The 22,631-nt window shown below is 38.0% G+C and overlaps 1 protein-coding gene and 1 long non-coding RNA gene across 2 annotated transcripts; both read left to right on the forward strand.

Moving 5' to 3' along the window:
* The first annotated feature begins 14,784 nt into the window (after positions 1-14,784).
* Positions 14,785-17,134, forward strand: LOC122662508. Its single transcript, XR_006333043.1, has 3 exons — positions 14,785-14,796; positions 14,877-14,878; positions 16,920-17,134. It is a non-coding gene; the product is annotated as an uncharacterized LOC122662508 (long non-coding RNA).
* Positions 17,135-17,360: 226 nt separating this feature from the next.
* LOC122663111 lies at positions 17,361-18,865 on the forward strand. The gene is made up of 4 exons (XM_043858814.1): positions 17,361-17,569; positions 17,947-18,008; positions 18,106-18,224; positions 18,347-18,865. Exons 1-4 carry the CDS (start codon positions 17,361-17,363, stop codon positions 18,863-18,865), a joined length of 909 nt encoding a protein of 302 aa, XP_043714749.1.
* The last annotated feature ends 3,766 nt before the right edge of the window (positions 18,866-22,631 follow it).

Raw genomic sequence — 22,631 nt, forward strand, 5'->3', positions numbered from 1 at the left:
CCATTGTTCCAATCAGATTTGAAAAATGGTAAATCAATCAAAAGTTAGTGGACTTAAATTGAATCATTTCAAAATCCAGAAATCCTCATTAGCAACGCATGTGCACCATGCTCAACTTTCCTAGCTCGATCCAAGCCGTCCAAAGGGGAGCTTGTCCACCTGGCGAGCTGTGGTGTCACGTCACAAAATGTGTAGCACACCCTGCGCCTTAGAGGAGCCCGATCCTTCTTTTAATTGTTCCATGTCATATTCCCAAAAGGTTTTTAAGTTAGGGGTATGAAAGGGTTTTCAAAATTTATTTCAAAATGTCATTATGTCATTATCAAATGTGTTATTTCTTACACATATTTTGAGTACACATGTGTAATGACAATATTTACCATCATTGAAAAAAAATGTGTGTAATACTAAAAGGATAAGAAAGTAAGGTTACAAATTATTTGACACCTTGAGGTATGTCCATAAGAAAATCCCTAATATAATAGATTTTTTTGGTTGAAAATAATATAATAGATTTTTTTTGGTAAACAATAATATAATAGATTTGATTGTACAAGCTAGTGGTATACGTAGGCTACGTTTCGTTGCACTCCTGCTTTGTATGAGTCAATCTTAGACAAAATTAATATTTCTTTTTTTTTTGGGGGTCAGATTCTTGATTCTATTTTGATAGAATGAGAAATGGTGTTTGGTATAGCTACTCTCCAACCAATTTTTAAACACAAAAAGATCTAGATCATCGATTGGAAAGCCTTTTTATAGAATCAATTCGAACATTGCACTTGTTAATTATGAAAATGTCATTATGGCAAGGGAGCATGGTTGAAGAAATCGGTATAGGATCAGTTGAATTAGTTGATCTGTATCAGTATCTGATAAAATTGCAGAACAGAGAACAGGTTAATAATGGCTAGAATGAAGAATTTTATTCCTTGTTTTCATATCCTAAGAGATGGGGTATATATAGTCTCATATAGATATGTGATGAACATTACAAGCCAAGAATTGTGGTTGGGAGATAAATCAAAGAAGCAAACGGTGAGGTGGGTAAGTGATTTAATCGTACAGGATTCCACCACTTCAGTGGATTGGTGAAGTAGTATACTGCACAAATATCTCCATGTCAACTGATGGGTGAGTTATCTGCTGATCTGAGAGAGTTATCTACTGATCTGTAACGGATGGGTAAATTATCTCCAATACCACCCCCCCTCAAGGTGGAGGGGGTTGAAAAATAGTCAACCCACCGAACTTGCCAACAAGTTCGCAGAAGCGAGAGTGACCCAACGGTTTGGTGAATACATCAGCAAGCTGGCCAGTAGTGGAAATATGAGTAGTGCGAAGAAGACCACTTTGAAGCTTTTCACGGATGAAATGGCAGTCAAGTTCGATGTGCATCGTGCGCTCATGAAAACAAGATTGGCGGCGATGTGTAAAGCCGATTGATTGTCACAATGGAGTAACGTCGATTGAGAGTGAGGAATGCCCAAGTCAGTGAGTAGGTAAATCAGCCATTGGATTTCACAAGAAGCCTGAGCCATGGCATGGTACTCAGCCTCCGCAGAGGAGCGAGAGACTGTGGATTGTTTCTTGGAGCGCCAAGAAATAGGACTGTTACCAAGAAGTATGCAATAGGCAGTGGTAGATCGGCGAGTGAATGGGCAGCCAACCCAATCGGCATCAGCATAAGCCCGAATTTGCAATGGACTGCGGCAGAGAGAAAAATTCCATGACCTAGGCTTGCCTTGAGAAAGCGGAGAACATGAAGGGCAGCAGCAAGATGGGGTGTCCTTGGAGTTTGCATGAACTGGCTAAGAACCTGAACATAGTAGCTAATGTCGGGTTGAGTGAAAGTGAGATATATTAGTCAACCAATTAGACGCCGATAGATAGAAGGATCAGGTAAAGGATCCCCATCAGTAGGGTTGAGCTTGAGATGTTGCTCCATGGGGGAAGCAGCATGACGATAGGCCATCATACCCATATCAGAGAGAGTGTCCAAAACATACTTGCGCTGGCAAAGAAAAATACCTTGATCTGAGCGAGCAATCTCAACCCCTAGGAAATATTTGAGTAAGCCCAGATCCTTGATGTAAAAAGTATGTTGAAGATGTTGTTTCAAAGATGCAATTTCTACCAAATCATCACCAGTGATCAGTAGGTCATCAACATAGACCAAAACGAAGGTGGAGCCGGATGGGCGGCGTTTGGTAAATAAAGAATGATCCACTGAGGAAAAAATATAACCAGCCTGACCCAATGCCATAGAGAGCTTGGCAAACCAATTGCAACTAGCCTGTTTCAAACCATATAGGGATTTATTAAGACGACAAACACGGCGGTCCCCTTTTGTACAATAACCAGGGGGAAGAGTCATGTAGATCTCTTCATGAAGATCACCATGGAGGAAGGCATTGTTGACGTCCAATTGATGAAGGGACCAAGATTTTATAGCAGCAACAGCAAGAAGGCATCGAACAGTCGTTAATTTAGTGACCACAGCAAAAGTTTCATGGTAATCAAGCCCTTCAGTCTGGGTGAAGCCCTTCGCGACCAGACGGGCTTTGTAACGTTCAACAGTACCATCAGATCGGAATTTTACCTTATAAACCCACTTGCAGCCGATAGGTTTCTTCTGGGGAGGTAATGTAGTAATAGACCATGTGCCATTACGTTCTAAGGCAGTTATCTCAGCAGCCATGGCATCCTTCCATTTAGGATCCTTAACAGCCTGGGCGAAGGAGGATGGCTCAATGTGAGAGTCAATAGAGCAGAGAAGAGCCTTGTAAGAAGAAGATACCTGAACATAAGACAAAAATTGGGATATGGGATGAGCAGTACCTAAAACGAAGTCCGATGTGGAGGGGCAATCTGTGTGGATAGTATTACATTGGTAGTCGCAGAGGTAACCAGGGGCACGACGAACACGTGGTTCAAGGGTAGGCGTGGTGTACACAATGGATGAAGGGGAAGAAGAGGAGGATGAGTCATCGTGTGAGGGAGAAGGTGATGGAGCACAAGGTGTAGCGGCACTTGGCAATGGGGTGGAAGATTCAGTGTGTGATGGAGAAAGTAATGGGGTACAAGGTGGAGCAGCACATGGTAATGGGGTGGATGATTTAGTGGATGATGGAGTGGTAGGAGGTGGTGAAGCTGTACTTGTGGAAGGTGCAGTAGGGTTAGGGTCCACCGGAAGAGGGAGATCAAAAGGTGTGTTAAAAGGAACAAATATGGGAGTGGGAAGAACAGTGTCGAATATAGGAGCAGTAGGTAGATCACGGTATGGGAAGACAGCCTCATGAAAAATGATGTCACGAGATGTGTAAATAACTTTAGTTTCCATGTCATATGGTATCCTTTTTGGCCGAATGGATAACCAACAAAAATGCCCGGTTTAGAACGGGTGTCAAATTTCTGCCGAGTAGGAGAATGGTTGTGAGCAAATGCAAGACAGCCGAACACCCTAAGATGGGTATAAGATGGTGGTGTACCAAGGAGCAATTCATGAGGGGTCCTCCCAGAGAGAAGCGGAGATGGTAATTTGTTGATGAGATAGGAAGCGGTTAAGACGCATTCCCCCCCAAAAATGAAGAGGTAAATTACCTTGAAAACGAAAGGCACGAGCAACTGCAAGAAGATGATGGTGCTTGCGTTTGACTACCCCATTTTGTTGCAAAGTGTCGACGCAACTGGTTTGATGGTGGATGCCAAGGGTTTGGAGGGATTCTTGGAGATCTTTATCTAAGAATTCAAGACCATTATCAGTACGAATAGTCTTTACTCGAGTATTATATTGATTTGAGGCAAGAGCAGAGAAAGCACGTAAATGATTCTTGGTTTCAGATTTGTATTTCATTAAATACAACCATGTGCATCGAGTATAATCATCCACAATGGTCAAAAAATAATGAGACCCAGAAATACTAGGTGTATTAAATTTCCCCCAAATATCACAGTGCAAAAGTTCAAAAGGACACGTTGAACGTGTATCACTTAGAGGAAAAGGTGACCGTGAATGTTTGGCTAAAGGACAAATATTACAGTCATTAGAACGGGAGATAAAAATAAAAGGATCGGAGGGAACAAGAGTTCGCAAAACAGAAGACGATGGGTAACCAAGCCGCCAATGCCATAAGTCAAATGGATGAGATTTGGAAGAAAGAAGGTTGGTTGGCCGAGAGAGGTAATAGAGTCCATCATGTACATGGCCCAGTCCAATCGTTTTCTTCGTTAACAGGTCCTGAAAAACATAAAAATCAGGGAAGAAAGTTACTGAACAATTTAAAGATTTGGTGATTTTATAAATAGACAGTAAGTTAAATTTAAAGGTGGGAACATGTAATACATGGCGGAGGTGAAAATCAGGGGATAATTTAAGAGATCCTATGTTAGAGATAGGTGCATGTGTGCCATCGGGCAATTGAACAGTAATACAATTAGAAATAGATTCAAGTGAAGTCAGAGAATTTAGAGAGGAACATATATGTTCATTGGCACCCGAATCGAGGATCCAATCATGACTTGAGGAAACAATTGAAGATAAGGCTTTACCTGCAATGTTAACAGAAGGTGGGGTACTACCTTGTTGAAGAATGGCAAGGATTTGAGCATATTGATCATCGGAGATGGAAGGACTAACGGGGCTTGAGGAGATAATCTGGTTATCAAGCTGCTTGTAAACCTTTAGGCTGAGAAGAATGTGAAGCTACACTCTTCTTTGGTGGGTAACCATGCAATTTATAACAAGTGAACCTGTGTGTCCATCCTTGTCGCAGTGGGTACAATGTATTGGAGTCTTGGGAGGATACCCACGTAGTTTATAACACGTCTGAATAGTATGTCTGTCCATGTTACAATGGTCACAATGTGGGCAAGTGCGCTGTCCACGATTAGAAGAAATAGTCTTTGGGACGTTGGAGATAAGCGCTGAAACCTCTGGCTTGGCGAAGGTTGTTGAAGTGATTTCACGTTGTTTTTCTTCTTGCAATGCCAATGAATATAATTTTGCAATTGGTGGAAGGGGATCCTGGAGAAGTAACTAACTACGCAAAGGAGCAAAAGACTCATGGAGCTCTTGTAAAAACTTCATGCTTTAATCTTGTTGAAAAATAGGCTGAGTTCTTTAGATGCACCATAGCTGCAGGTAGGTAGAGATATGTATAAAGATAGCTCATCCCAGAGCGTCTTCAGCTTGGTGAAGTAAGCAGAGATGGAGAGTTTGTCCTGCTTCTAGTCTGCGATAGCAAGCTTGATCTGATAAAGCTTGGTCATATTGGGCTGAGAAAATCGAGTCTTAAGATCGATCCAGATTTCATGGGCTGAATCCGCCGCATAAATGACGCTAGTTGCTAGTTCCAGTGTGCGTGAATGAAGAAGCCAAGAAGTAACCATGTCATTAACACGAGTCTATTGAGAAAAAAATTTCGCTGTAGAAACAGGCGCTGAGATGGTTCCGTCTACGAACCCAAGCTTGTTTTTGGCTCTCAATGCCATTTTCATAGCTCTAACCCAAGTGTTGTAATTATCGCCATTCAAAGGGGGTGACACAAGAACAGCAGTGGGATTATTAGAATGGTGAAGAGAATAAGGGTCTTTGAAGGGATCAACTGGTTTGACAGCATCGTCAACCATGACGAACGAGGTTAGTATGAAGCAAATAACTAGGTTCGCTCTGATACCATGATAAAATTGCAGAACAGAGAATAGGTTAATAACGGTTGGAATGAAGAATTTAATTCCTTGTTTTCATATCCCAAGAGATGGGGTATATATAGTCTCATATAGATATGTGATGAACATTACAAGCCAAGAATTGTGGCTGGGAGATAAATCAAAGAAGCAAACGGTGAGGTGGGTAAGTGATTTAATCGTACAGGATTCCACCACTTCAGTGGATTGGTGAAGTAGTATACTGCGCAAATATCTCCACATCAACTGATGGGTGAGTTATCTGTTGATCTAGGAGAGTTATCTACTGATCTGTAACGGATGGGTAAATAATCTCCAATAGTATCGACACCTGTTCGATCTTGTATCTGTGTATTGGTACAAATCAAAGGTAAAAAAAAAAAAAATTTAGATGAATATGGGCAAATCCATCCAATCGGGATGATTTCGATCCCTTTAACCCTTCCCCCCCCCCCCCTTTTGTAATAAAAATAGCTTTATTAATAAGCAAAACAGGGGAAAACTAACCCCACAAGCATCCGAATACAAAAGAAGATAAATAAGACTTGGAGGATCATTTTCCTAAGTATTACAACACTGGGATATTGCTCCTAGAGATGCAAGTGAGTTAGCCACAAAATTACCTTCTCTGAAGGTGTGTTTGAAGTGAACCTGTTCAAAACGATTACACAAAGTCTAATCACCCAAAATGATATTATGGATCCTCCATGGAAGAGATAAAAAGTGGTGGTTAAGTAAAATTGTAACCATTAAATTGTCATTATCGATACATATCCTTGGAAACCCATATTCAACAGCAATCAATAGAGCCTGTTGCACGGCTAATGCTTCAGCTACTCCAACATAAGCGTGACCAATTCCTTTAGAAAACAACAGATCAATCAACCATTATGATCACAACAAACCCCTCTGATACCTACCATTATAGGATTGCCTAGAGGCTCCATCCACATTGAACTTCATGAACCTATCCTTTAGTCTAGTATAGGAAACTAAAATCGTGTTCCTTTGACGACGAACAGAGGCATAAGCTGATATAAAATCTGAAGCAAACACTCGAGAGTGATGAAGAAAATACTGAATGACGATGTTTTCTAAAAGTTATTCCATATAAGCTAGCCAAAGATGCCACATAATACTAGAGATGATAGCAAGTCTGTTTTTATGAGCATTAGAGTTGGGGAATCACTCTCCTAAATCAGTAAAATGGAGGATCATATTCATGCCAGTTCTATACCATGTTTCTTGAGATAAGACGCTATCCTTAAAACATGATTAAGGTCAAGGGCACTATGAGATCATTATGGACAAAGTGAACATAAATTGAATCCCTACCTATTTAGAAGATCTGGGATTTGGAAAGAACCATTTATGATATTCTAGAAGATTTTTTGAACTTTTGAAGCTGTTGGAATATGCCAGACTTTTTGTCAAATGGAATTGGTAGGGAGCATTTCTCTTCAATGGCTATTCTAAAAACCGAAGCGACAGTAAAAACACCATTTGCAGTTCGAGTCCAAACATATCTATTCACGACTACTGATAATGGTATAGGAATTGAAATAATTTGGGTAGCAATATCAGGGGGCCACCAGTGATAAACCAAGTCAATGTTCCATTTTCTAGTGCATGGATTGAATAATTAGTCAACAATAGTTGGAGTTTGTAAAGGCAAAACAAATGGAGTAGAGGATGGTGGAAAACCTAGTATCCAGTTATCACTCCATGGATTGATATTCCTACCATCACCAAGTTGGATGAAGAGTCCCTTGAGGAGTAACTCATATGCTCCAATAATCGATTTCTAGCCCCATGCATTTAATGGGAAAGGAGCATGGATGAAGTCTGTGGATGGAAAATATTTAGCTTTCATCAATCTTTCCCATAGGGATGAGAAAGGATTCAATAGAGTCCATCATTTTTTTACCAACAATGCTTGATTCATTGGACTAGAAAGCTTAAGATTGAGCCCTCCACACCTTTTGGGCTGACAAATGGTATTCCAGCTGATGGGAGGGATCAATGTAGAATCTCCATTAGACCAAAAGAACTTCCTACTAGAGGAGTCTAGTTCTTTGAGAATAGAAGATGGGAGTCAGAAGCAAGACATATAGCAGGTTGGTAAGGCAGATAAGACTGACTATATCAAAACATGCATTCCCGTAGCACTTAAATATTTAGTTTTTTCATATCATAAGTTTGTTGTTGGCTCGTTGGATCAGTGAGTGGTAGTTGTTTTTGTTGATCTATCCAATCCCACAACCTCAACTTTATTGAACTTGTCTTACCAGTGTTTCTCTACAAAGCATTTCATATCGTAGAAGAGGACCTTGGAACCCAACACAAAACTGACTAAAGCGGACTCCCATATAGATGTTTCTTAAATGACCTTATCTTCATCGCAACAAGCAACAATTTCTCCATCCTCCATAGCTGATTGAATGAATTACAGAATGGCACCACGGTTGTTTTATTTCAATGGGTGAAATAGATCATACCAACTCTTCATTTCAACAATCTGAGGAGTGTTACTTTTGTCTCTTATAGAGACATCTGTCATCGGTGAGGATCCACTGGCAGCCTCCATGCTTCAAGGCGTGTGAAATGTGAAAGTGAAAAAACTAAGGTTTGGTAAAGAAAACAGAACGCTTACCTTCACGCTATGCTTTCTGGATTTACTTGTAACTCACAACACAATGGGGAATATTATTTGGACATATGGTCCAGTATGAATTCAATACCAGAACAATTTGGATCATGCTCCTCAATTGTTCTGCTTAACTAGCTGAAATTATCACTTTTGTGCTCAATTTAAGCTCACGACCATCGTAAATTTCTATCTTCCCCTATTGATGTCATCATCGATCTCTTCAGTTTATCTAGAGACTACAGTACCACAATTTGGTATGGTATTTCAGTTCGGGAACAACTTTCGCAATGGCCAAAATTGGAGGTTCAAACATTGATTATGATGAGGATCAATATGGATCTCAAGTAAAAGATAGAGGTGGGTTAGGGGTGAGGATGGTGGGATGTTGGAGCAAGTATTTTCTTCATTGTGATCGGTCTCTAATAGGAGACTAAATAGAGAATAACATATACAGCCCTAGCTAACTATTACATAATAGGAAATAGGAAATTTGATATCGTATGTGACACTACTTGCCTTAGAGAGATAACATAAACAAGGAATGGGAGATTAAGGATGAAAAATGAATAAGAGGTTTCCATATTAAGGGAGAATGGGGGAGAGTGCTTACCTTCACTAGTGTTTTTTTTTTTTTTTTTAAGAATTGGGAGCTTTTATATATATTTTACTTTTAGGGGGGATGGGGAGAGGGTAAGGTACCAGCCAGGAGAAGGGTATGGAACAAGGTCTATTTTGTGAACCCATACAAGTGGAGCATTACAGTCTTTTTAGTTTAGAGGAATTCTTTGGTGGTGTGGGATCAGTTTTAAACTCTATTCCAATATATTGGATGTCATGTTTTCTTGTGCCTAATGAAGTTTGTAACATTTTGAATTCTATTTGTGTGGCTTTTTGAAGTGGAAAAAAAAGATAGTAAGAGGAAGTGGTCACCTATTGCTTGACAGACTATTTGTAGGCTTAAAATGTTTGAAAAATAAGGGTTTAGTGATTTATTTGTTCACAATAAGGCTCTTTCAGTTAAACTTGATTGGAGATTGTTAAAAAATCCATCATTCTTTTGGGCTCAAGTTAATTAACTCTGTCAGGACAATATTATATATACTATGTTTTGGGCCCCACAACACTCATTCCATTCTTATCCACTTTATCATAAAAGTTAAAGAGCAAACAAGGAGGTTTGAGGTACTGTGGAAGATCCAGAACCAGTGCGAAAAAGATCATTGGGAACTGCATCGAATCATCTCCAACATACTATGGTGCAAGGTACGCACCCATTCACTAACATTTTATTAATTCGTAGTATAGTGCTTGTATTGGATACGATTTAAGGTTTATGTGAAAAACCCCAATCAGATTTTACATTTGGTATCAGAGCAACCCATATAGGGCTGGAATCGATTGATGTATATTTGTTAAATTGATTTGAGTTTTGTTATTTAAAAAAAAAAATTTAGGCAACAGAAGGTGGTGCAATTCCACTGTACAATTATGGCTCAGTGTTCAGACAGTAAGCGGCTAGCTCTAAGATTCATTGTTGTTACTCTGTGGGTCTTCGACCTGTCTGCAAAGATTGTTATTATACATTAAAAAAATGCAAGGGCTGTTTTAACTAAAACTGAATGGTTTTCGGCTAGTGGATGACCGGTGATGATAATCATAGTCCGGCGAACCTTCGTCCGACGATGGATTGGCTAGTGTTGAGGTGGTTTGTCACCTACTGCCGTAAGAAATAATAAAAAAAAACACCACAGAGACGATTTATAGCAGATTGGTGCAAGGATTTTTTGTCGAATATTCATGATGTTTGACGCCCTGTGAATGGACGTCACCACATCACAAACCTTTGTTAAAATTTTTTATGCTGTCATTACCCTTCTTTGGTCGTCGTTCGCAGCTTTCTCCTTGTGACAAAACCCTAAAAGGGTTTTTGTGTTTTCGATTGATTATGCGTTGAATTGTGGAAGATGAGAGAATATTCCCCTTATATTTTCTAATCCCTAACTTTTAAAAAAAACCCCAAAAGCAAAAAGGAGAAAATGGTTAAGTGAATAACCTACCCTAACCAGACCAAATTAATGAATCGCACCAATAAACCAATCGGGTTCAAAGAGCCAACCCGGTCCAGACCAGTTTTGATTTTCAGGTTGGTCCACATAGTCGACCCATGACCCGGGAACGTTGATCCATCTGGTCGCCCGGTGACCTACCGAAATTCAGTCACCGGTGGTGTAAATTCTGGCATATTATCGATGCTGACCAGTTTTGACCGACACTAACAAAAATCATTAAAAAAAAATGTTTAGTTTGATTTATAACTTATTTCAATTTTTACTATTTCTGTTTCTGTTATGGAACAAATCAATTTTAGAACTATTTTTTTTTTAAAGCAGATTTCTGTTCTATAATAAAAAAATATGTTTTATAACTATTTTGGGACTATTATAGCATGATTTTTGTTCCATTTTTTTTACTCCGATTTGTTCTAAAAAAAATTTTAATGTTCTAATTTTGTAAATGTGCAATATTATGCCCCATTGTGTTTCTAATATTTGAGAAACGCATTGAAATGTATGTTCCTATGCGTATACATATATATACAAATCTCCAATAGGGAAAAACATGATAGGATTGAGTGGAATCAACTACAGTGGTACATTCAGTTCAATCGTGTCTTTTCCTAATAGTAAAGATGGCATTTACCCAAAGATGATGTCATCAAGTATAGGCATATACACATGTATAAGAAGGGACACTGATTTAGGGATTCTTTTGTTCAAAGGTGATTGAATTTTCAAAAGTTGGTGTTCTTTTCACAGTAAAAATGACATTTTTCCAAAGGTGATGTCATCAAGTTTGTGGTGTTTGCACATGTATAAGAAGAGACATTGACTTGGGGGTTCTTTTGTCCAAAGGTAATTGAATTTTCAAAAGTTGATGCTATCTTCACAATCAATTCAAAGAAATAAGAGGACCAATAAATTCCTATCCCAAAGAATAGGGATACAATTGAAATTATAACTCTTATTTAAAACACATTGCTGTTATTGCTTACTTTGATTTTATGGTTCATGTTTTAAATTAGCATGCATTGTGTTGTTATTATTGTCCTTGTAGGATGGCTATTCCTTCCAGTTATTTGTCTTCTGTCCTAATTCTTACTGGAGATAATTTTCAAAAATGGGTGGAAGATTTGGAACTGCATTTGGGTCTCCTAGACTTAGATTTGGCACTTAGGGAGCCTAAACCTAGTTTTCTCACAGACAATAGCACCATTGAGGAAAAGATCAAGTTTGAAAAATGGGATATTGCAAATAGAAAATACATACTGGTTATAAAGAAGGTAGTTCTTAAAATCATACTTGGGAATGTGGAAGTCAAGGATACTGCCGAAGAGTTCCTAAACGCAATTAAGGCCATATTTGAACTTAAAAAAAAGTTGAATCAAGTGCATTGATGAATACAAAGTATGATGGAAATGACAGCGTTAGGGTATATATTTTGGGTATAGCTACTGATGCTGCTAAACTAGGGCATCTTGGCATTAAGATTGGAGATGAGTTCATTGTGCAGATTGCATTGAATACTCTCCCTAGTCAGTATAAAGTTTTTCAGACCATGTATACTGCACTAAGGGATAAGTGGAGTTTGGATGAACTCATTTCCATTTGCACACAGGAGGAGAGCAAACTGAAACATAACAAAATTGAGAGTGTAAATGCAACTTTTCATAAGGGATCTAATGGTGGACCAATTAGGAGGAACAAGAATTTTACCAGAAAAGAGAGATTCAAGCCTTATGACAAGACAATGGGCTCTCAACAGTCCAAGGCATCTCAGAATGTTCAAGATTCTAGAGATAAGGACACAAACAACATAAAATATTACTGGTGCCACAAGAAGGACTGCTTCATTTACAAGGGTTGGTTACAGAAGAAGAAGAGTTCTGGTATTGATCTGTCACTTGTTTGTTTTAAATCTTTTAAAATTAATGCTCCTATGAATTCTTGGTGAATTAATTCTGCATTCTCAATACATGTCACTCATTCCGTACAGGGGATAATAAGCAGGAGGGTGCCAAGTAAGGATGAGGTGCACGTATTTGTTGGCAATGGAGAGCGAGTAGAAGTTAAGGCCATTGGAGTAGTTGGGATTTACTTAAGTTCAGACTTTTTTTTATTGATTTGAACAATACATTTTATGTTCCTCCATGAGTAGGAATTTGATTTCCATTTTTTACTCTGACTAGAGATGGTTATTCATTTAATTTCAATAAAGATGGTTTTACCTTATCTTATGGCTCTAGTATTATTGGCAGTAGATATTTAGTTGATGGACTTTATAAATTGAATCATGAATCTTCATGGGTGATGAATGTCGGCACTAAGCGTCTTATTATCAATGAACAATCTTACACATTGTGGCACAAACGATTAGGGCACATCTCTAAGGAGAGGATAGATAGACTGTGATGTACAACTTGACTAAACTTGATTCACGTGACATGCGTGTGTGTGTGGATTGCATGAAGGGAAAAATGACAAAGTCTAAAAAGAAGAAGGTAGTCCGAAGTAAGAAATTGTTGGAGCTCATTCACACAGACATTTATGGGCCTTCCCTACACCTACCCTTGTAGGTCATCGATATTTTATTACTTTTATTGATGACTTTCTTGTTATGGATATGTGTACATTATTTCTGAAAAATTCAATGCCCTAGATGTTGTCATAATATTTAAAGCTTTAGTGGAGAATTTCTTTCTAAGAAAATCAAGGTTGTCAGGTTGACAGAGGTGGTGAATACTATGAGAAGCATGGTGATACAGATCAATACCTAGGACCATTTGCCAAATACCTACAATAGCATGGGATATCTCGTCAATATTTTATGTCGATGACACCACAACAAAATATTGTTGCAGAAAGGAGAATTCGTACATTGAAAGACATGGTGTGGAGTATGATCAGAAATAATGGTCTACCAGAATCATTATGGGGTGAGACACTTAAGATTGCCACTTCTATTCTTAATCGGGTACCAAACAAATCAGTTCCCAAAACCCCATATGAGCTTTGGACTAGCAGAAAGCCTAGCTTCAGACACTTGCATGTTTAGGGTTGTAGGTCGAAAGCAAAATTATACAACCCAAACAAAGAGGTGTTTGATCCTAAAATTGTCAATTGTTATTTTGTGGGATACCCTTAGAGGTCAAAAGGTTTTAGATTTTATTACCCCCACTTAGGCACTAGACTAGTTGAGACTAGTGTTTCTAAATTAATTAAAGATGACGTTGAAACTTCTGAGGCACAAAATCTTGGGTTTAAGGAAGAGAAATTTGAGATTCTAGTTGAGACAGTTCGTTCTACTGAGCTACCCTTGATGACTAGAGATAATTTACCAAAGTCTATTATTGAGGCTAATGGTGACGATGTGACTGTTGACACAGTTTTGCAAGATGAACCAACAGTTGAGATTGAGACAACATTACCACTAGAAAGACCAGCAAGATCGGTTAGGGCTCGAAGGTCAGCCATTCCTTCAGACTACGTTGTTTATCTGAATGAATGTGATTTTGACATAGGAGAAGAAGAGGATCCAGTTAGTTTTGAGCAAACTATTAACAGCAAGAATTCTCCTAAGTGGATTGAAGCTATGGAGGATGAATTATTATCCATGAGTAACAATGGTGTCTAGGAGTCGGTTGAAATTCCAAAGGGTTGTAAAGTCATAGGCTACAAATGGATTTACAAAACCAAGAAAGATTCCAAAGGCAATGTTGATTGCTACAAGACAAGATTGGTAGCAAAAGGGTTTACATAAAAGGAAGGAATTGACTTCAAGGAGACCTTCTCTCCGGTGTCATCAAAAGATTCCTTTAGAATTATAATGGCACCTTTGGCACGTTATAACTTGGAGCTGCATTAGATGGATGTTAAAACAACTTTCCTAAATAGAAATTTGGATGAGGATGTCTATATGCTTCAACCAGAGGGTTTTGAATATAAGAGTAAAGACAAGCTTAATAAATCGATATATGATTGAAGCAGGCTTCAAGGCAGTGGTACTTAAAGTTCGATGATGTTGTTACATCTTTTAACTTTGCTGAAAACATAGTTGTCATGGAGCCGCCATGGCGTCTTAGCGCTGGAGAAGTAAGCATATCGAGCTTTGACATGGGTGATGTACAAATATTGCTCGATATGGCCTCCATGGCATCGCCATGGACGCCATACCACGATATATGAGCATATCGGTTGATTAGTGTATAAAACTTAGGTTTTAAATTTTTTTTTTGTAAAACCATTTAAAAGCTTAAATGCTTTTTCCTTCATTTGTATTGGACATATTAACATAAAAAATTAAAACCATTAAACAGTACACTATAGTACTATACCCTAATTGGAATTGGAATTTGGGAGATTTTAGAAATCGTAAAGTGAAAGGTCGAGACAAAGGAGAGAGTTCGTGAGACAGAGACACATAGACTGGAGGAGTTAAGAAGACGAGGAAGTGAGAAGAAGAAGAAGAAGAACTGAAGAAGACGTAGAATTGAGAAGAAGAAGAACTGAAGCTTCAGTTCCTGCAACTCTCAGCAAGTTTGAACCCCTCTGGCAACCCCCAGGTAAGTAATTCTTAATTTGGTTATTCTTCTTCTTCTCCAATCTCCTCCCAGTCCTCTGGCGACTCGATCCTTCTTCTTCAGTTCTTCTTATTCTTCTTCTTCAGTTCTTCTTCTCACTTCTTCGTCTTCTTAACTTCTTCTTCTTACCTTGCAGTTGCAGGCTTGCACACAGTCACAGACCTCAGTTTTTTTTTTCTTTTTTCTTCTTCTTGCCTTATAGTTGCAGGCTTGCACACAGTCACAGACCTCTCAGTTTTTTTTTTTTTTTTTCTTCTTCTTCTTGCCTTGTAGTTGCAAGCTATTTCTTCTTCTTGCCTTGTAGTTGCAAGCTTGCACACAGTTGCAAACCTCTTAGTTTTTTTTTCTTTTTTCTTCTTCTTGCCTTGCAGTTGCAGGCTTGCACACAATCATAGACCTCTCGGATTTTTGTTTCTTCTTCTTGCCTTACAGTTGCAGGCTTGCACATAGACAGAGAAGGTATTTTTTTTTCTTCTTCTTGCCTTGCACACAACCACACATACACACACAGAGACAGGGAGAGAGTCGAGAGATAGAAGGAGGGGGGAGGGATTTATTACAACGAGTAGTTCTCTGTATTTTTTTTCTTTTTTCTTCTTGCCTTGCAGTTGCAGGCTTGCACAGTCACAAAGAAGGTGTTTTTTTTTATTTTTTCTTCTTCTTACCTTGCACGCATACACACACAGAGACAGGGAGAGAGTCGAGAGATAGGGGGGAGGGATTTATTACAGTCAGTAGTCCATCACTCATAGTTTCACACACACACACAACAACAGTAACCACATATTTAACTCCATAATTTCAGTTTTTTTTCTTCCTTCAACTTAATGTTAATCTGCTAAAAACCAGTCCTTTGATTTTGTGTTTTCCATCCTAGCTTAGGACTTATCTCAATTCTCAACAGCTGCATTGATCAGTTTATGTTGGGTTAAAATAATTAGTTGATATTTTTCTATTCATGTGGGGTTAAAATAATTTGTCACTCATGCAATCATCTAATATGATCTATCCTCTCTATCCTCTCCAGGAAATACTAGATGACAATGACATGTTCCCTATAATTGCACTTGTTACAATTAATGTCCTTTTCCAATGACTTAACTTATGTTCTTTTAATTGTTATTTTGTTTTGTTACTTTTATAGTCTCTTTCACTCAACTAATGGATGGTTCTACATAAATTAGTAGTGGGGTGAAAATATTGCAAGTACTGGAGCTACTCCAAGATATGATCCAAGCAAAGACCCAGCAAGGAAGGCCAAATCAAATGACCCTGGGTGGAAGTATGGGTATTGGCAAGATCTAACAAACAAGAATGTTGTTAACTGTACCCTTTGGGGCAAAGAAATGAGCTGTGGAATTAAAAGATTGAAGCAACATTTGGTGGGTGGATATGGAGACGTTACCAAGTGTACCAAGACGAATGATGCTATTTCTCAAGTGACGAGGGAAGCTCTAAATTAAAAAAAGAAGAAACAGATTATAGAAGTATTGGATGATGATGATGGTGATGATGATGCTGTAGAAGTTGGAGGGAAATACAATCAGAAGATACACTAGAAGGACAATCCCAGACTCCTACAGCTACTAGGGTGGCTCCTAGCTCTGGGACAATTGCTAAGAAAAGAAAGGTTACTCAGCCTCAAGTAAGGGGTCCCATGGATGCTCATGTTAGACGAACTCCTGAGCAAGTAGTCAATGAGAGGCATAATAGTAGTTCTACTTAGACTACTATAAAGAACCGTTTTAGGACACCAAAACAAAAAGCCAGAGTTGATTATCACATTCCTAAGTGGATGTATTAGCAAGGTATCCCATTCAACGCTATTAAGGCAAGGACCTTTGAGGTGATGTGTGAGTCTATTGCACAATATGATTCTGGATATATTCCACCTTCATATCATCAAGTGAGGGTGCCATTGTTAAGAAATGTTGTGAATGAAAGTGCAGAGATGAAGAAAAATATGAAGAGTATTGGAAGCAGTATGGGTGCACTCTTATGTCTGATGGATGGACGGATAAACGGGAAATGCACTTAATTAATTTTCTCGTTAACTGTCCATAGGGGACTTATTTCATGGGATCTGTTGATGCATCTGGTATGGTTTAAAGTGCACAAATGCTATTTGAATTGATTGATAGAAAAATTGATGAGATTGGTGACGACTATGTCATTCAAGTTGTGACTGACAATGCTTCAAATTATAAGTTGGCTGGTAAAAAGCTTATGGAAAAGAGAAGAAAGCTATACTGGACTCCTTGTGCAGCCCATTGCCTAGACCTGATGTTGGAGGATATAGGTAGTCTGAAAGACTTTAAGAATATGATAAGTAAGGCAAAAAAAATAACCATCTTCATCTACAGGCACACACATCTTCTTGATGCAATGAGGAAAAGAACTGGACAAAAGGATCTTGTGAGAGCTGCAGTTACTAGATTTGCAACTGCTTGTTTGACATGTCAGAGCTTAGTTAAGCATAAGGATGCATTGAAGCATTTGTTTATTTTTGATGAGTGGAAGGGCTTTAGTTTTTCAAAGATAGAGGCTGAAAAGAAAGTGGAAGAAACGGTGTTTGCTGTACCATTTGGAACACTGTGAAAAATTTTATTAGAGCATCGAAGCCACTTATTGTTGTTTTGAGGGTTGTTGATGGTGATGAGAGGCCTGCTATGGCTAAGGTTTATGTTGCTATGGAAGAGGCAAAAAAGAAAATACGTGAACGCTTAGTACATAAAGAATGGCTGTGGAAAAAAATTATAAATATTATTGACAAGTGTTGGGAGTGTCAGATGGAGCGTCCATTGTATGGAGCTGCACTATTTCTTAATCCCAAAATTTTTTTCATGTTCAAGGAAAGTGAAGATGGCCAACTGATTGCCAATCTACACATCTCATTGATTAATGTCATGACCAGACTAGTGGTTGACCTTGCTATACAAGACAAGATAACTTAGTAAATTGATGATTATAGATATTCAAAGGGTTCTTTCGGGAGGGATATGGCGATTAGACAACAGACAACCATAAATCCTAGTAAGTAACTTAGTATTTTTAGTTTGTACCTACTTTGTATGTTGCTATGTCTATGATGTATTACTATTAATTCAGTTTTTTTATTATATTTTTATAGTTACTTGGTGGAGTACAAATGGAGGTCATGCTTTTGAGCTTTCAATGCTTGCACGATGCATACTAGGCCTTTGTTGCTCTTCTTCTAGTTGCGAGCGCAACTGGAGCACATTTGAGTTTGTAAGTATTAACTTACATGATTACAATTACATTTAATTTATTTTTTAGACTTTTTTTTTTCACTTTTGTTTTGTCTTTTATTGAAAAATGACTTTTTTGTTCACTCTTGTTTATGAATTCAGATTCATACCAAAAAGAGGAATAGACTGGAACATTCTCGTTTGAATGATCTAGTCTATGTTCAATACAATAGCCGCCTCCAAGAAAGGTTTCAACAAAGACGTGAGCTGGAAGGCAAAAACAAAAAATATGATCCACTAATTCTTAATGAGCTGGATTGGTCTAGTGAGTGGATGGTTACCCAGCCAGTGGAAGATTTAGTCCATCCCAATGATGATCTCACGTGGGACGATGTTGGTAGAGCAATGGGGGCATCGATTGAAGCCCCCATTCTACCAAGGAGAACTCAAGCATCAACTTTTGGAGTCGATTTGATATATTCACGTCGTGGACATGGTAGAGAGAGAGGTAGCTCAAGGAGGGCTGATGTTCAGGATGACTCTGAACCAGATGAAGACGAGGAAGAAGAGGAAGATGATGTGAATGACGACGAGAATGTCGTAGATGACTATGAGGGTATCGAAGAGCCACGACAAGAAAATCTGCCAAATGCAGATCTTTTAGATGAATATGATAATTAATTAGTTTTGGATATTATGGACTGTTTAAACTTTGAAGTTTGAACTTTAAACTTTGATCTTTGAAGATTAGTTAAGGTTATCTATATTTGGTTGATTACTTGACTTGAAATTTTGATCTTTGATTACTATATTCGATTATCTATCATTTAAATTATTTTTTTGCTTCTGAATACATAATTTTCTCTCCTCGTTCATCAAATTCATATATATTAATTACTTTGTTCAGGTTGCTTTACTCCAAATCATACACGCTGAAGAAAGACTATTGCTATCAAGCTTCAGTAAACAGGTTAGCCTATCATTTGATTTTTCAATTTTATTATCAGCAAGACTATTGCTTTCAATTATTTGATAGGCTAATCTATGTTTGCATACTTTCATATACACTAATGGATATTACATTTCATGAATTAAACCATAGTATATTAGTAGTACACATTCATGTTGATTTTTTATGTTATAGGATATATATTATAGCATACTAAATGACATTAAAAATAGAAAAAATAAAAAATAAAACATGGTCGATATGATTGCCATGGTAGGTGACATGTTGATATATAGATGTGACACCCCTCCACCGACTTGGATCGTCGTGACACCGTGACAACTATGGCTGAAAATGCTTTGGATCACTATAATTATCAGAAGGTCAATGGAAGGATATTCATATTTCTAGTGACCTATGTTGATGTTATTCTCCTGGCTAGTACTGACATGGCTTTGCTTCTCAGAATGAAGTATTTTCTGTTTGAGAAATTTAAGATGAAAGACATGGGTAAAAGTAAATTTGTTCTTGACATTGATATTGTTGGTGATAGAAGGTGAGGATTTCTGGGATTATCTCAGAAAGTATACATTGATCGAGTTCTCAACAGGTTCAATATGTCCAAGTGTTCAGCTGGAGATGTGTCTATCAGCAAAGGTGACAAGTTAAATAAGCAATAATGTCCTAAAAATGAAATTGAGAAAGGTTCCATAAAAAACATACCCTCTGCTTCAGCAATAGGGAGTTTGATGAATGCACAGGTTTGTACTCGTCCCGACATAGCATTTGTAGTGAGTGTATTGGGTAGATTCCAATCCAATGCCGGCTTGACTCACTGGACGACTGTCAAGAAGGTCATGCAGTATTTGCAAAGGACCAAAGACTCTATGCTTGTATAAAACAAGTGTGATCAGCTTGAGGTAGTGGGATATGCAGATTTAGACTTTAGTGGGTGTACTGATGATCGAAAAGTCTACTTCAGGTTATGTTGGTAAGAGGTGCTATTTCTTAGAGGAGTGTCAAACAAACAATTTTGGCTTCATCTACAATGTAGGCAGGGTTTGTAGCGCTTTATATGACTACTAAGCAGTTGTGTAGTTGAAGAATTTCATCTCTGAGTTGAAGATCATTGATTTCATATCAAGATCTTTGATGATATATTGTGATAACAGCTCTGCTGGTTCTTCTCAAAGAGCAACAAGAAGTGTAGTAGTTCCAAGCGTATTGAGATCAAGTATCTTCTAGTGAGGGAGAAAGTCATTGAACAACAAATTTCAGTTGAGCACTTGAAGACTGATAGCATATTGGCAGATCCTCTTATTAAGGCCTTACCAATGGGAGTATTCAAAGGTCATATCTCGAACATGGGTATTACTGAGTCATTCGATATGCTTGGTTGGTGGGAGTTTTGTTTCTTATTGGTTATTCATTTATGTTTGATACTTTAGCCCGTCTATTTGGACACAGTTTGATGGATGTTCGTTATATTCCTTATTTGACATCTGCATTTATTTTATGTAAGGTAATTCCATCATACATTTTTTTTGTTGATCCTTATGGTTTTATCTGTCACAGTTTATAGGTAGTATTTGCTACAGTTTATAGGCAATTTTACTACAGTTCATATGCAGTATTTGCCATAGTTCATAGGAAGTATTTGCCACGATTCATAGAAGTATTTGCCACAATTGATAGGCAGTTTTGGCACAGTTGATAGGTGGTTTTGCCACAATTTATAGGCAGTTTTACCACAATTAGATATTAACCCTATATTATAGGCGGTTGGCCAAAATATATATTATAGGTGGTTTGCCAAAATATATATTATAGGCGGTTTGTCAAAATATAAGTTAATATCAAAGTTAAGGACCCGCATGAAATAAAATTTATTAAGTTACAATACATGTCACTATTTCCATGTTAATATATCACAGGGTTCGCATTGATAAATTCATTTATGTTTGTAATGACAAAAAGTTGTATGCCATATGTTGAGATGTATCTTTTGCTGTCATTCGACATGAGTGGGTTTTTCAACCGGATCAAAGTAAGAGTGGTCATAGTAATGAGTATCTAAGGCCACATCAATTAAAAGACATCTTTATAATTAATATAACCAAAGTGGGAGATTGTAAGAATTTTGGGCTAAAGTAATTATTTAGGTTGATTAATTGATAAGAATCAAGTTACATAGATCGGTTCGGTTCACTCTCCAGTTTAGGGATATGCTGATCCAACCCATTGTGGTTTAGGATTTTAGGGTCAGGATAATATTATATATACTCTATTTTGGGTCCCCACATTACTCATTCAATTCTTCTCCACTTGACCACAAAAGTTAGAGAGCAAACAAGGAAGTCTGAGGTGCTGTGGAAGATTCAGAATCAATGAGGGGAAGATCATGGGACTGCATCGAATCGTCTTCAACATACTACGGTGCAAGGTACACATCCATTCACCGACATTTATTTAATTTATGTTCTATTACTTGTACGGGATATGATTTAGGGTTTATTTGAAAAAACCCAATCAGATTTTACATTTGGAATCAAGTTACATAGACCGATTCGGTTCACTCTCTAGTTTAGGGATATGTTGATCCAACCCATTATGGTTTAAGGTTTTAAGGTCAGGACAATACTATATATACTCTGTTTTGGGTCTCCACAACACTCAGTCTATTCTTCTCCAGTTTACCTCAAAATTTAGAGAGCAAATAAGGAGGTCTGAAGTGCTGTGGAAGATTCAGAACCAGTGAGGAGAAGATCATTGGGAACTACATCGAATCGTGTCCAACATATTACGATGCAAGGTACGCATTCATTCACTGACATTTATTTAATTCGTGTTTTAGTGCTTGTTTGGGATATGGTTTAGGGTTTATGTGAAAAACCCCAATCAGATTTTGCAATTCGTATCAGAGACAGGATCCAGGCCAAAATCGTACAATCCCACCTTCTTCTTGCACCACCCCAAGTTTTTTCTTGAATTTTTTTCCTGTGCTTGGGATTAAATCTCTTCTTCAAATTGATCCATGGTCAAGTTCAAATTTTCCTCCTAATATATAATTTTCAAGAAAATAACTCAGCCCATAAATATACCCAGTGGACTCTACTCTCTTGTTCTCTGAACCATATTCCATTGAGAGAGAGAGAGAGAGAGAGAGAGAGAGAGAGAGAGAGAGAGAGAGATAATAACAATTGGAGATCCGTAGTGAGGATACTTAAGGAGAGCAGATTAAAGTCAAGCATTTCGGTGGCATTTTTGCTGTAAGCAATGACACGAAAGGTGGACTCGACAACGACAATCATATAGCTAGACTATATATAAATATATAATCGTCCCTCAGAATTTTGGACAAGTATGCAAAGATTTGTTGTTCAAGGACAGACTGGGTAATGGTTTTAATGGATTAGGAATAATCAGACTTACGGGACTCACCAGAGTGTTCGAAGACGGCATGGAGGCGTGCATATACAGTGTACCAAGCACTGGTTT

Source organism: Telopea speciosissima, chromosome 5, assembly GCF_018873765.1.
Source record: "Telopea speciosissima isolate NSW1024214 ecotype Mountain lineage chromosome 5, Tspe_v1, whole genome shotgun sequence".
NCBI lineage: Eukaryota > Viridiplantae > Streptophyta > Magnoliopsida > Proteales > Proteaceae > Telopea > Telopea speciosissima.

Excerpts from the sequence above, each read along its gene's own strand:
- LOC122663111 (XM_043858814.1), top strand. The coding sequence starts at position 17,361 with ATGAGGAAAAGAACTGGACAAAAGGATCTTGTGAGAGCTGCAGTTACT. Across the intron at positions 17,570-17,946 it reads GCTGTACCATTTGGAACACT|ATATTCAAAGGGTTCTTTCG; the intron begins GTGAAAAATTTT and ends TGATGATTATAG. Across the intron at positions 18,225-18,346 it reads ACTGGAGCACATTTGAGTTT|ATTCATACCAAAAAGAGGAA; the intron begins GTAAGTATTAAC and ends TTATGAATTCAG.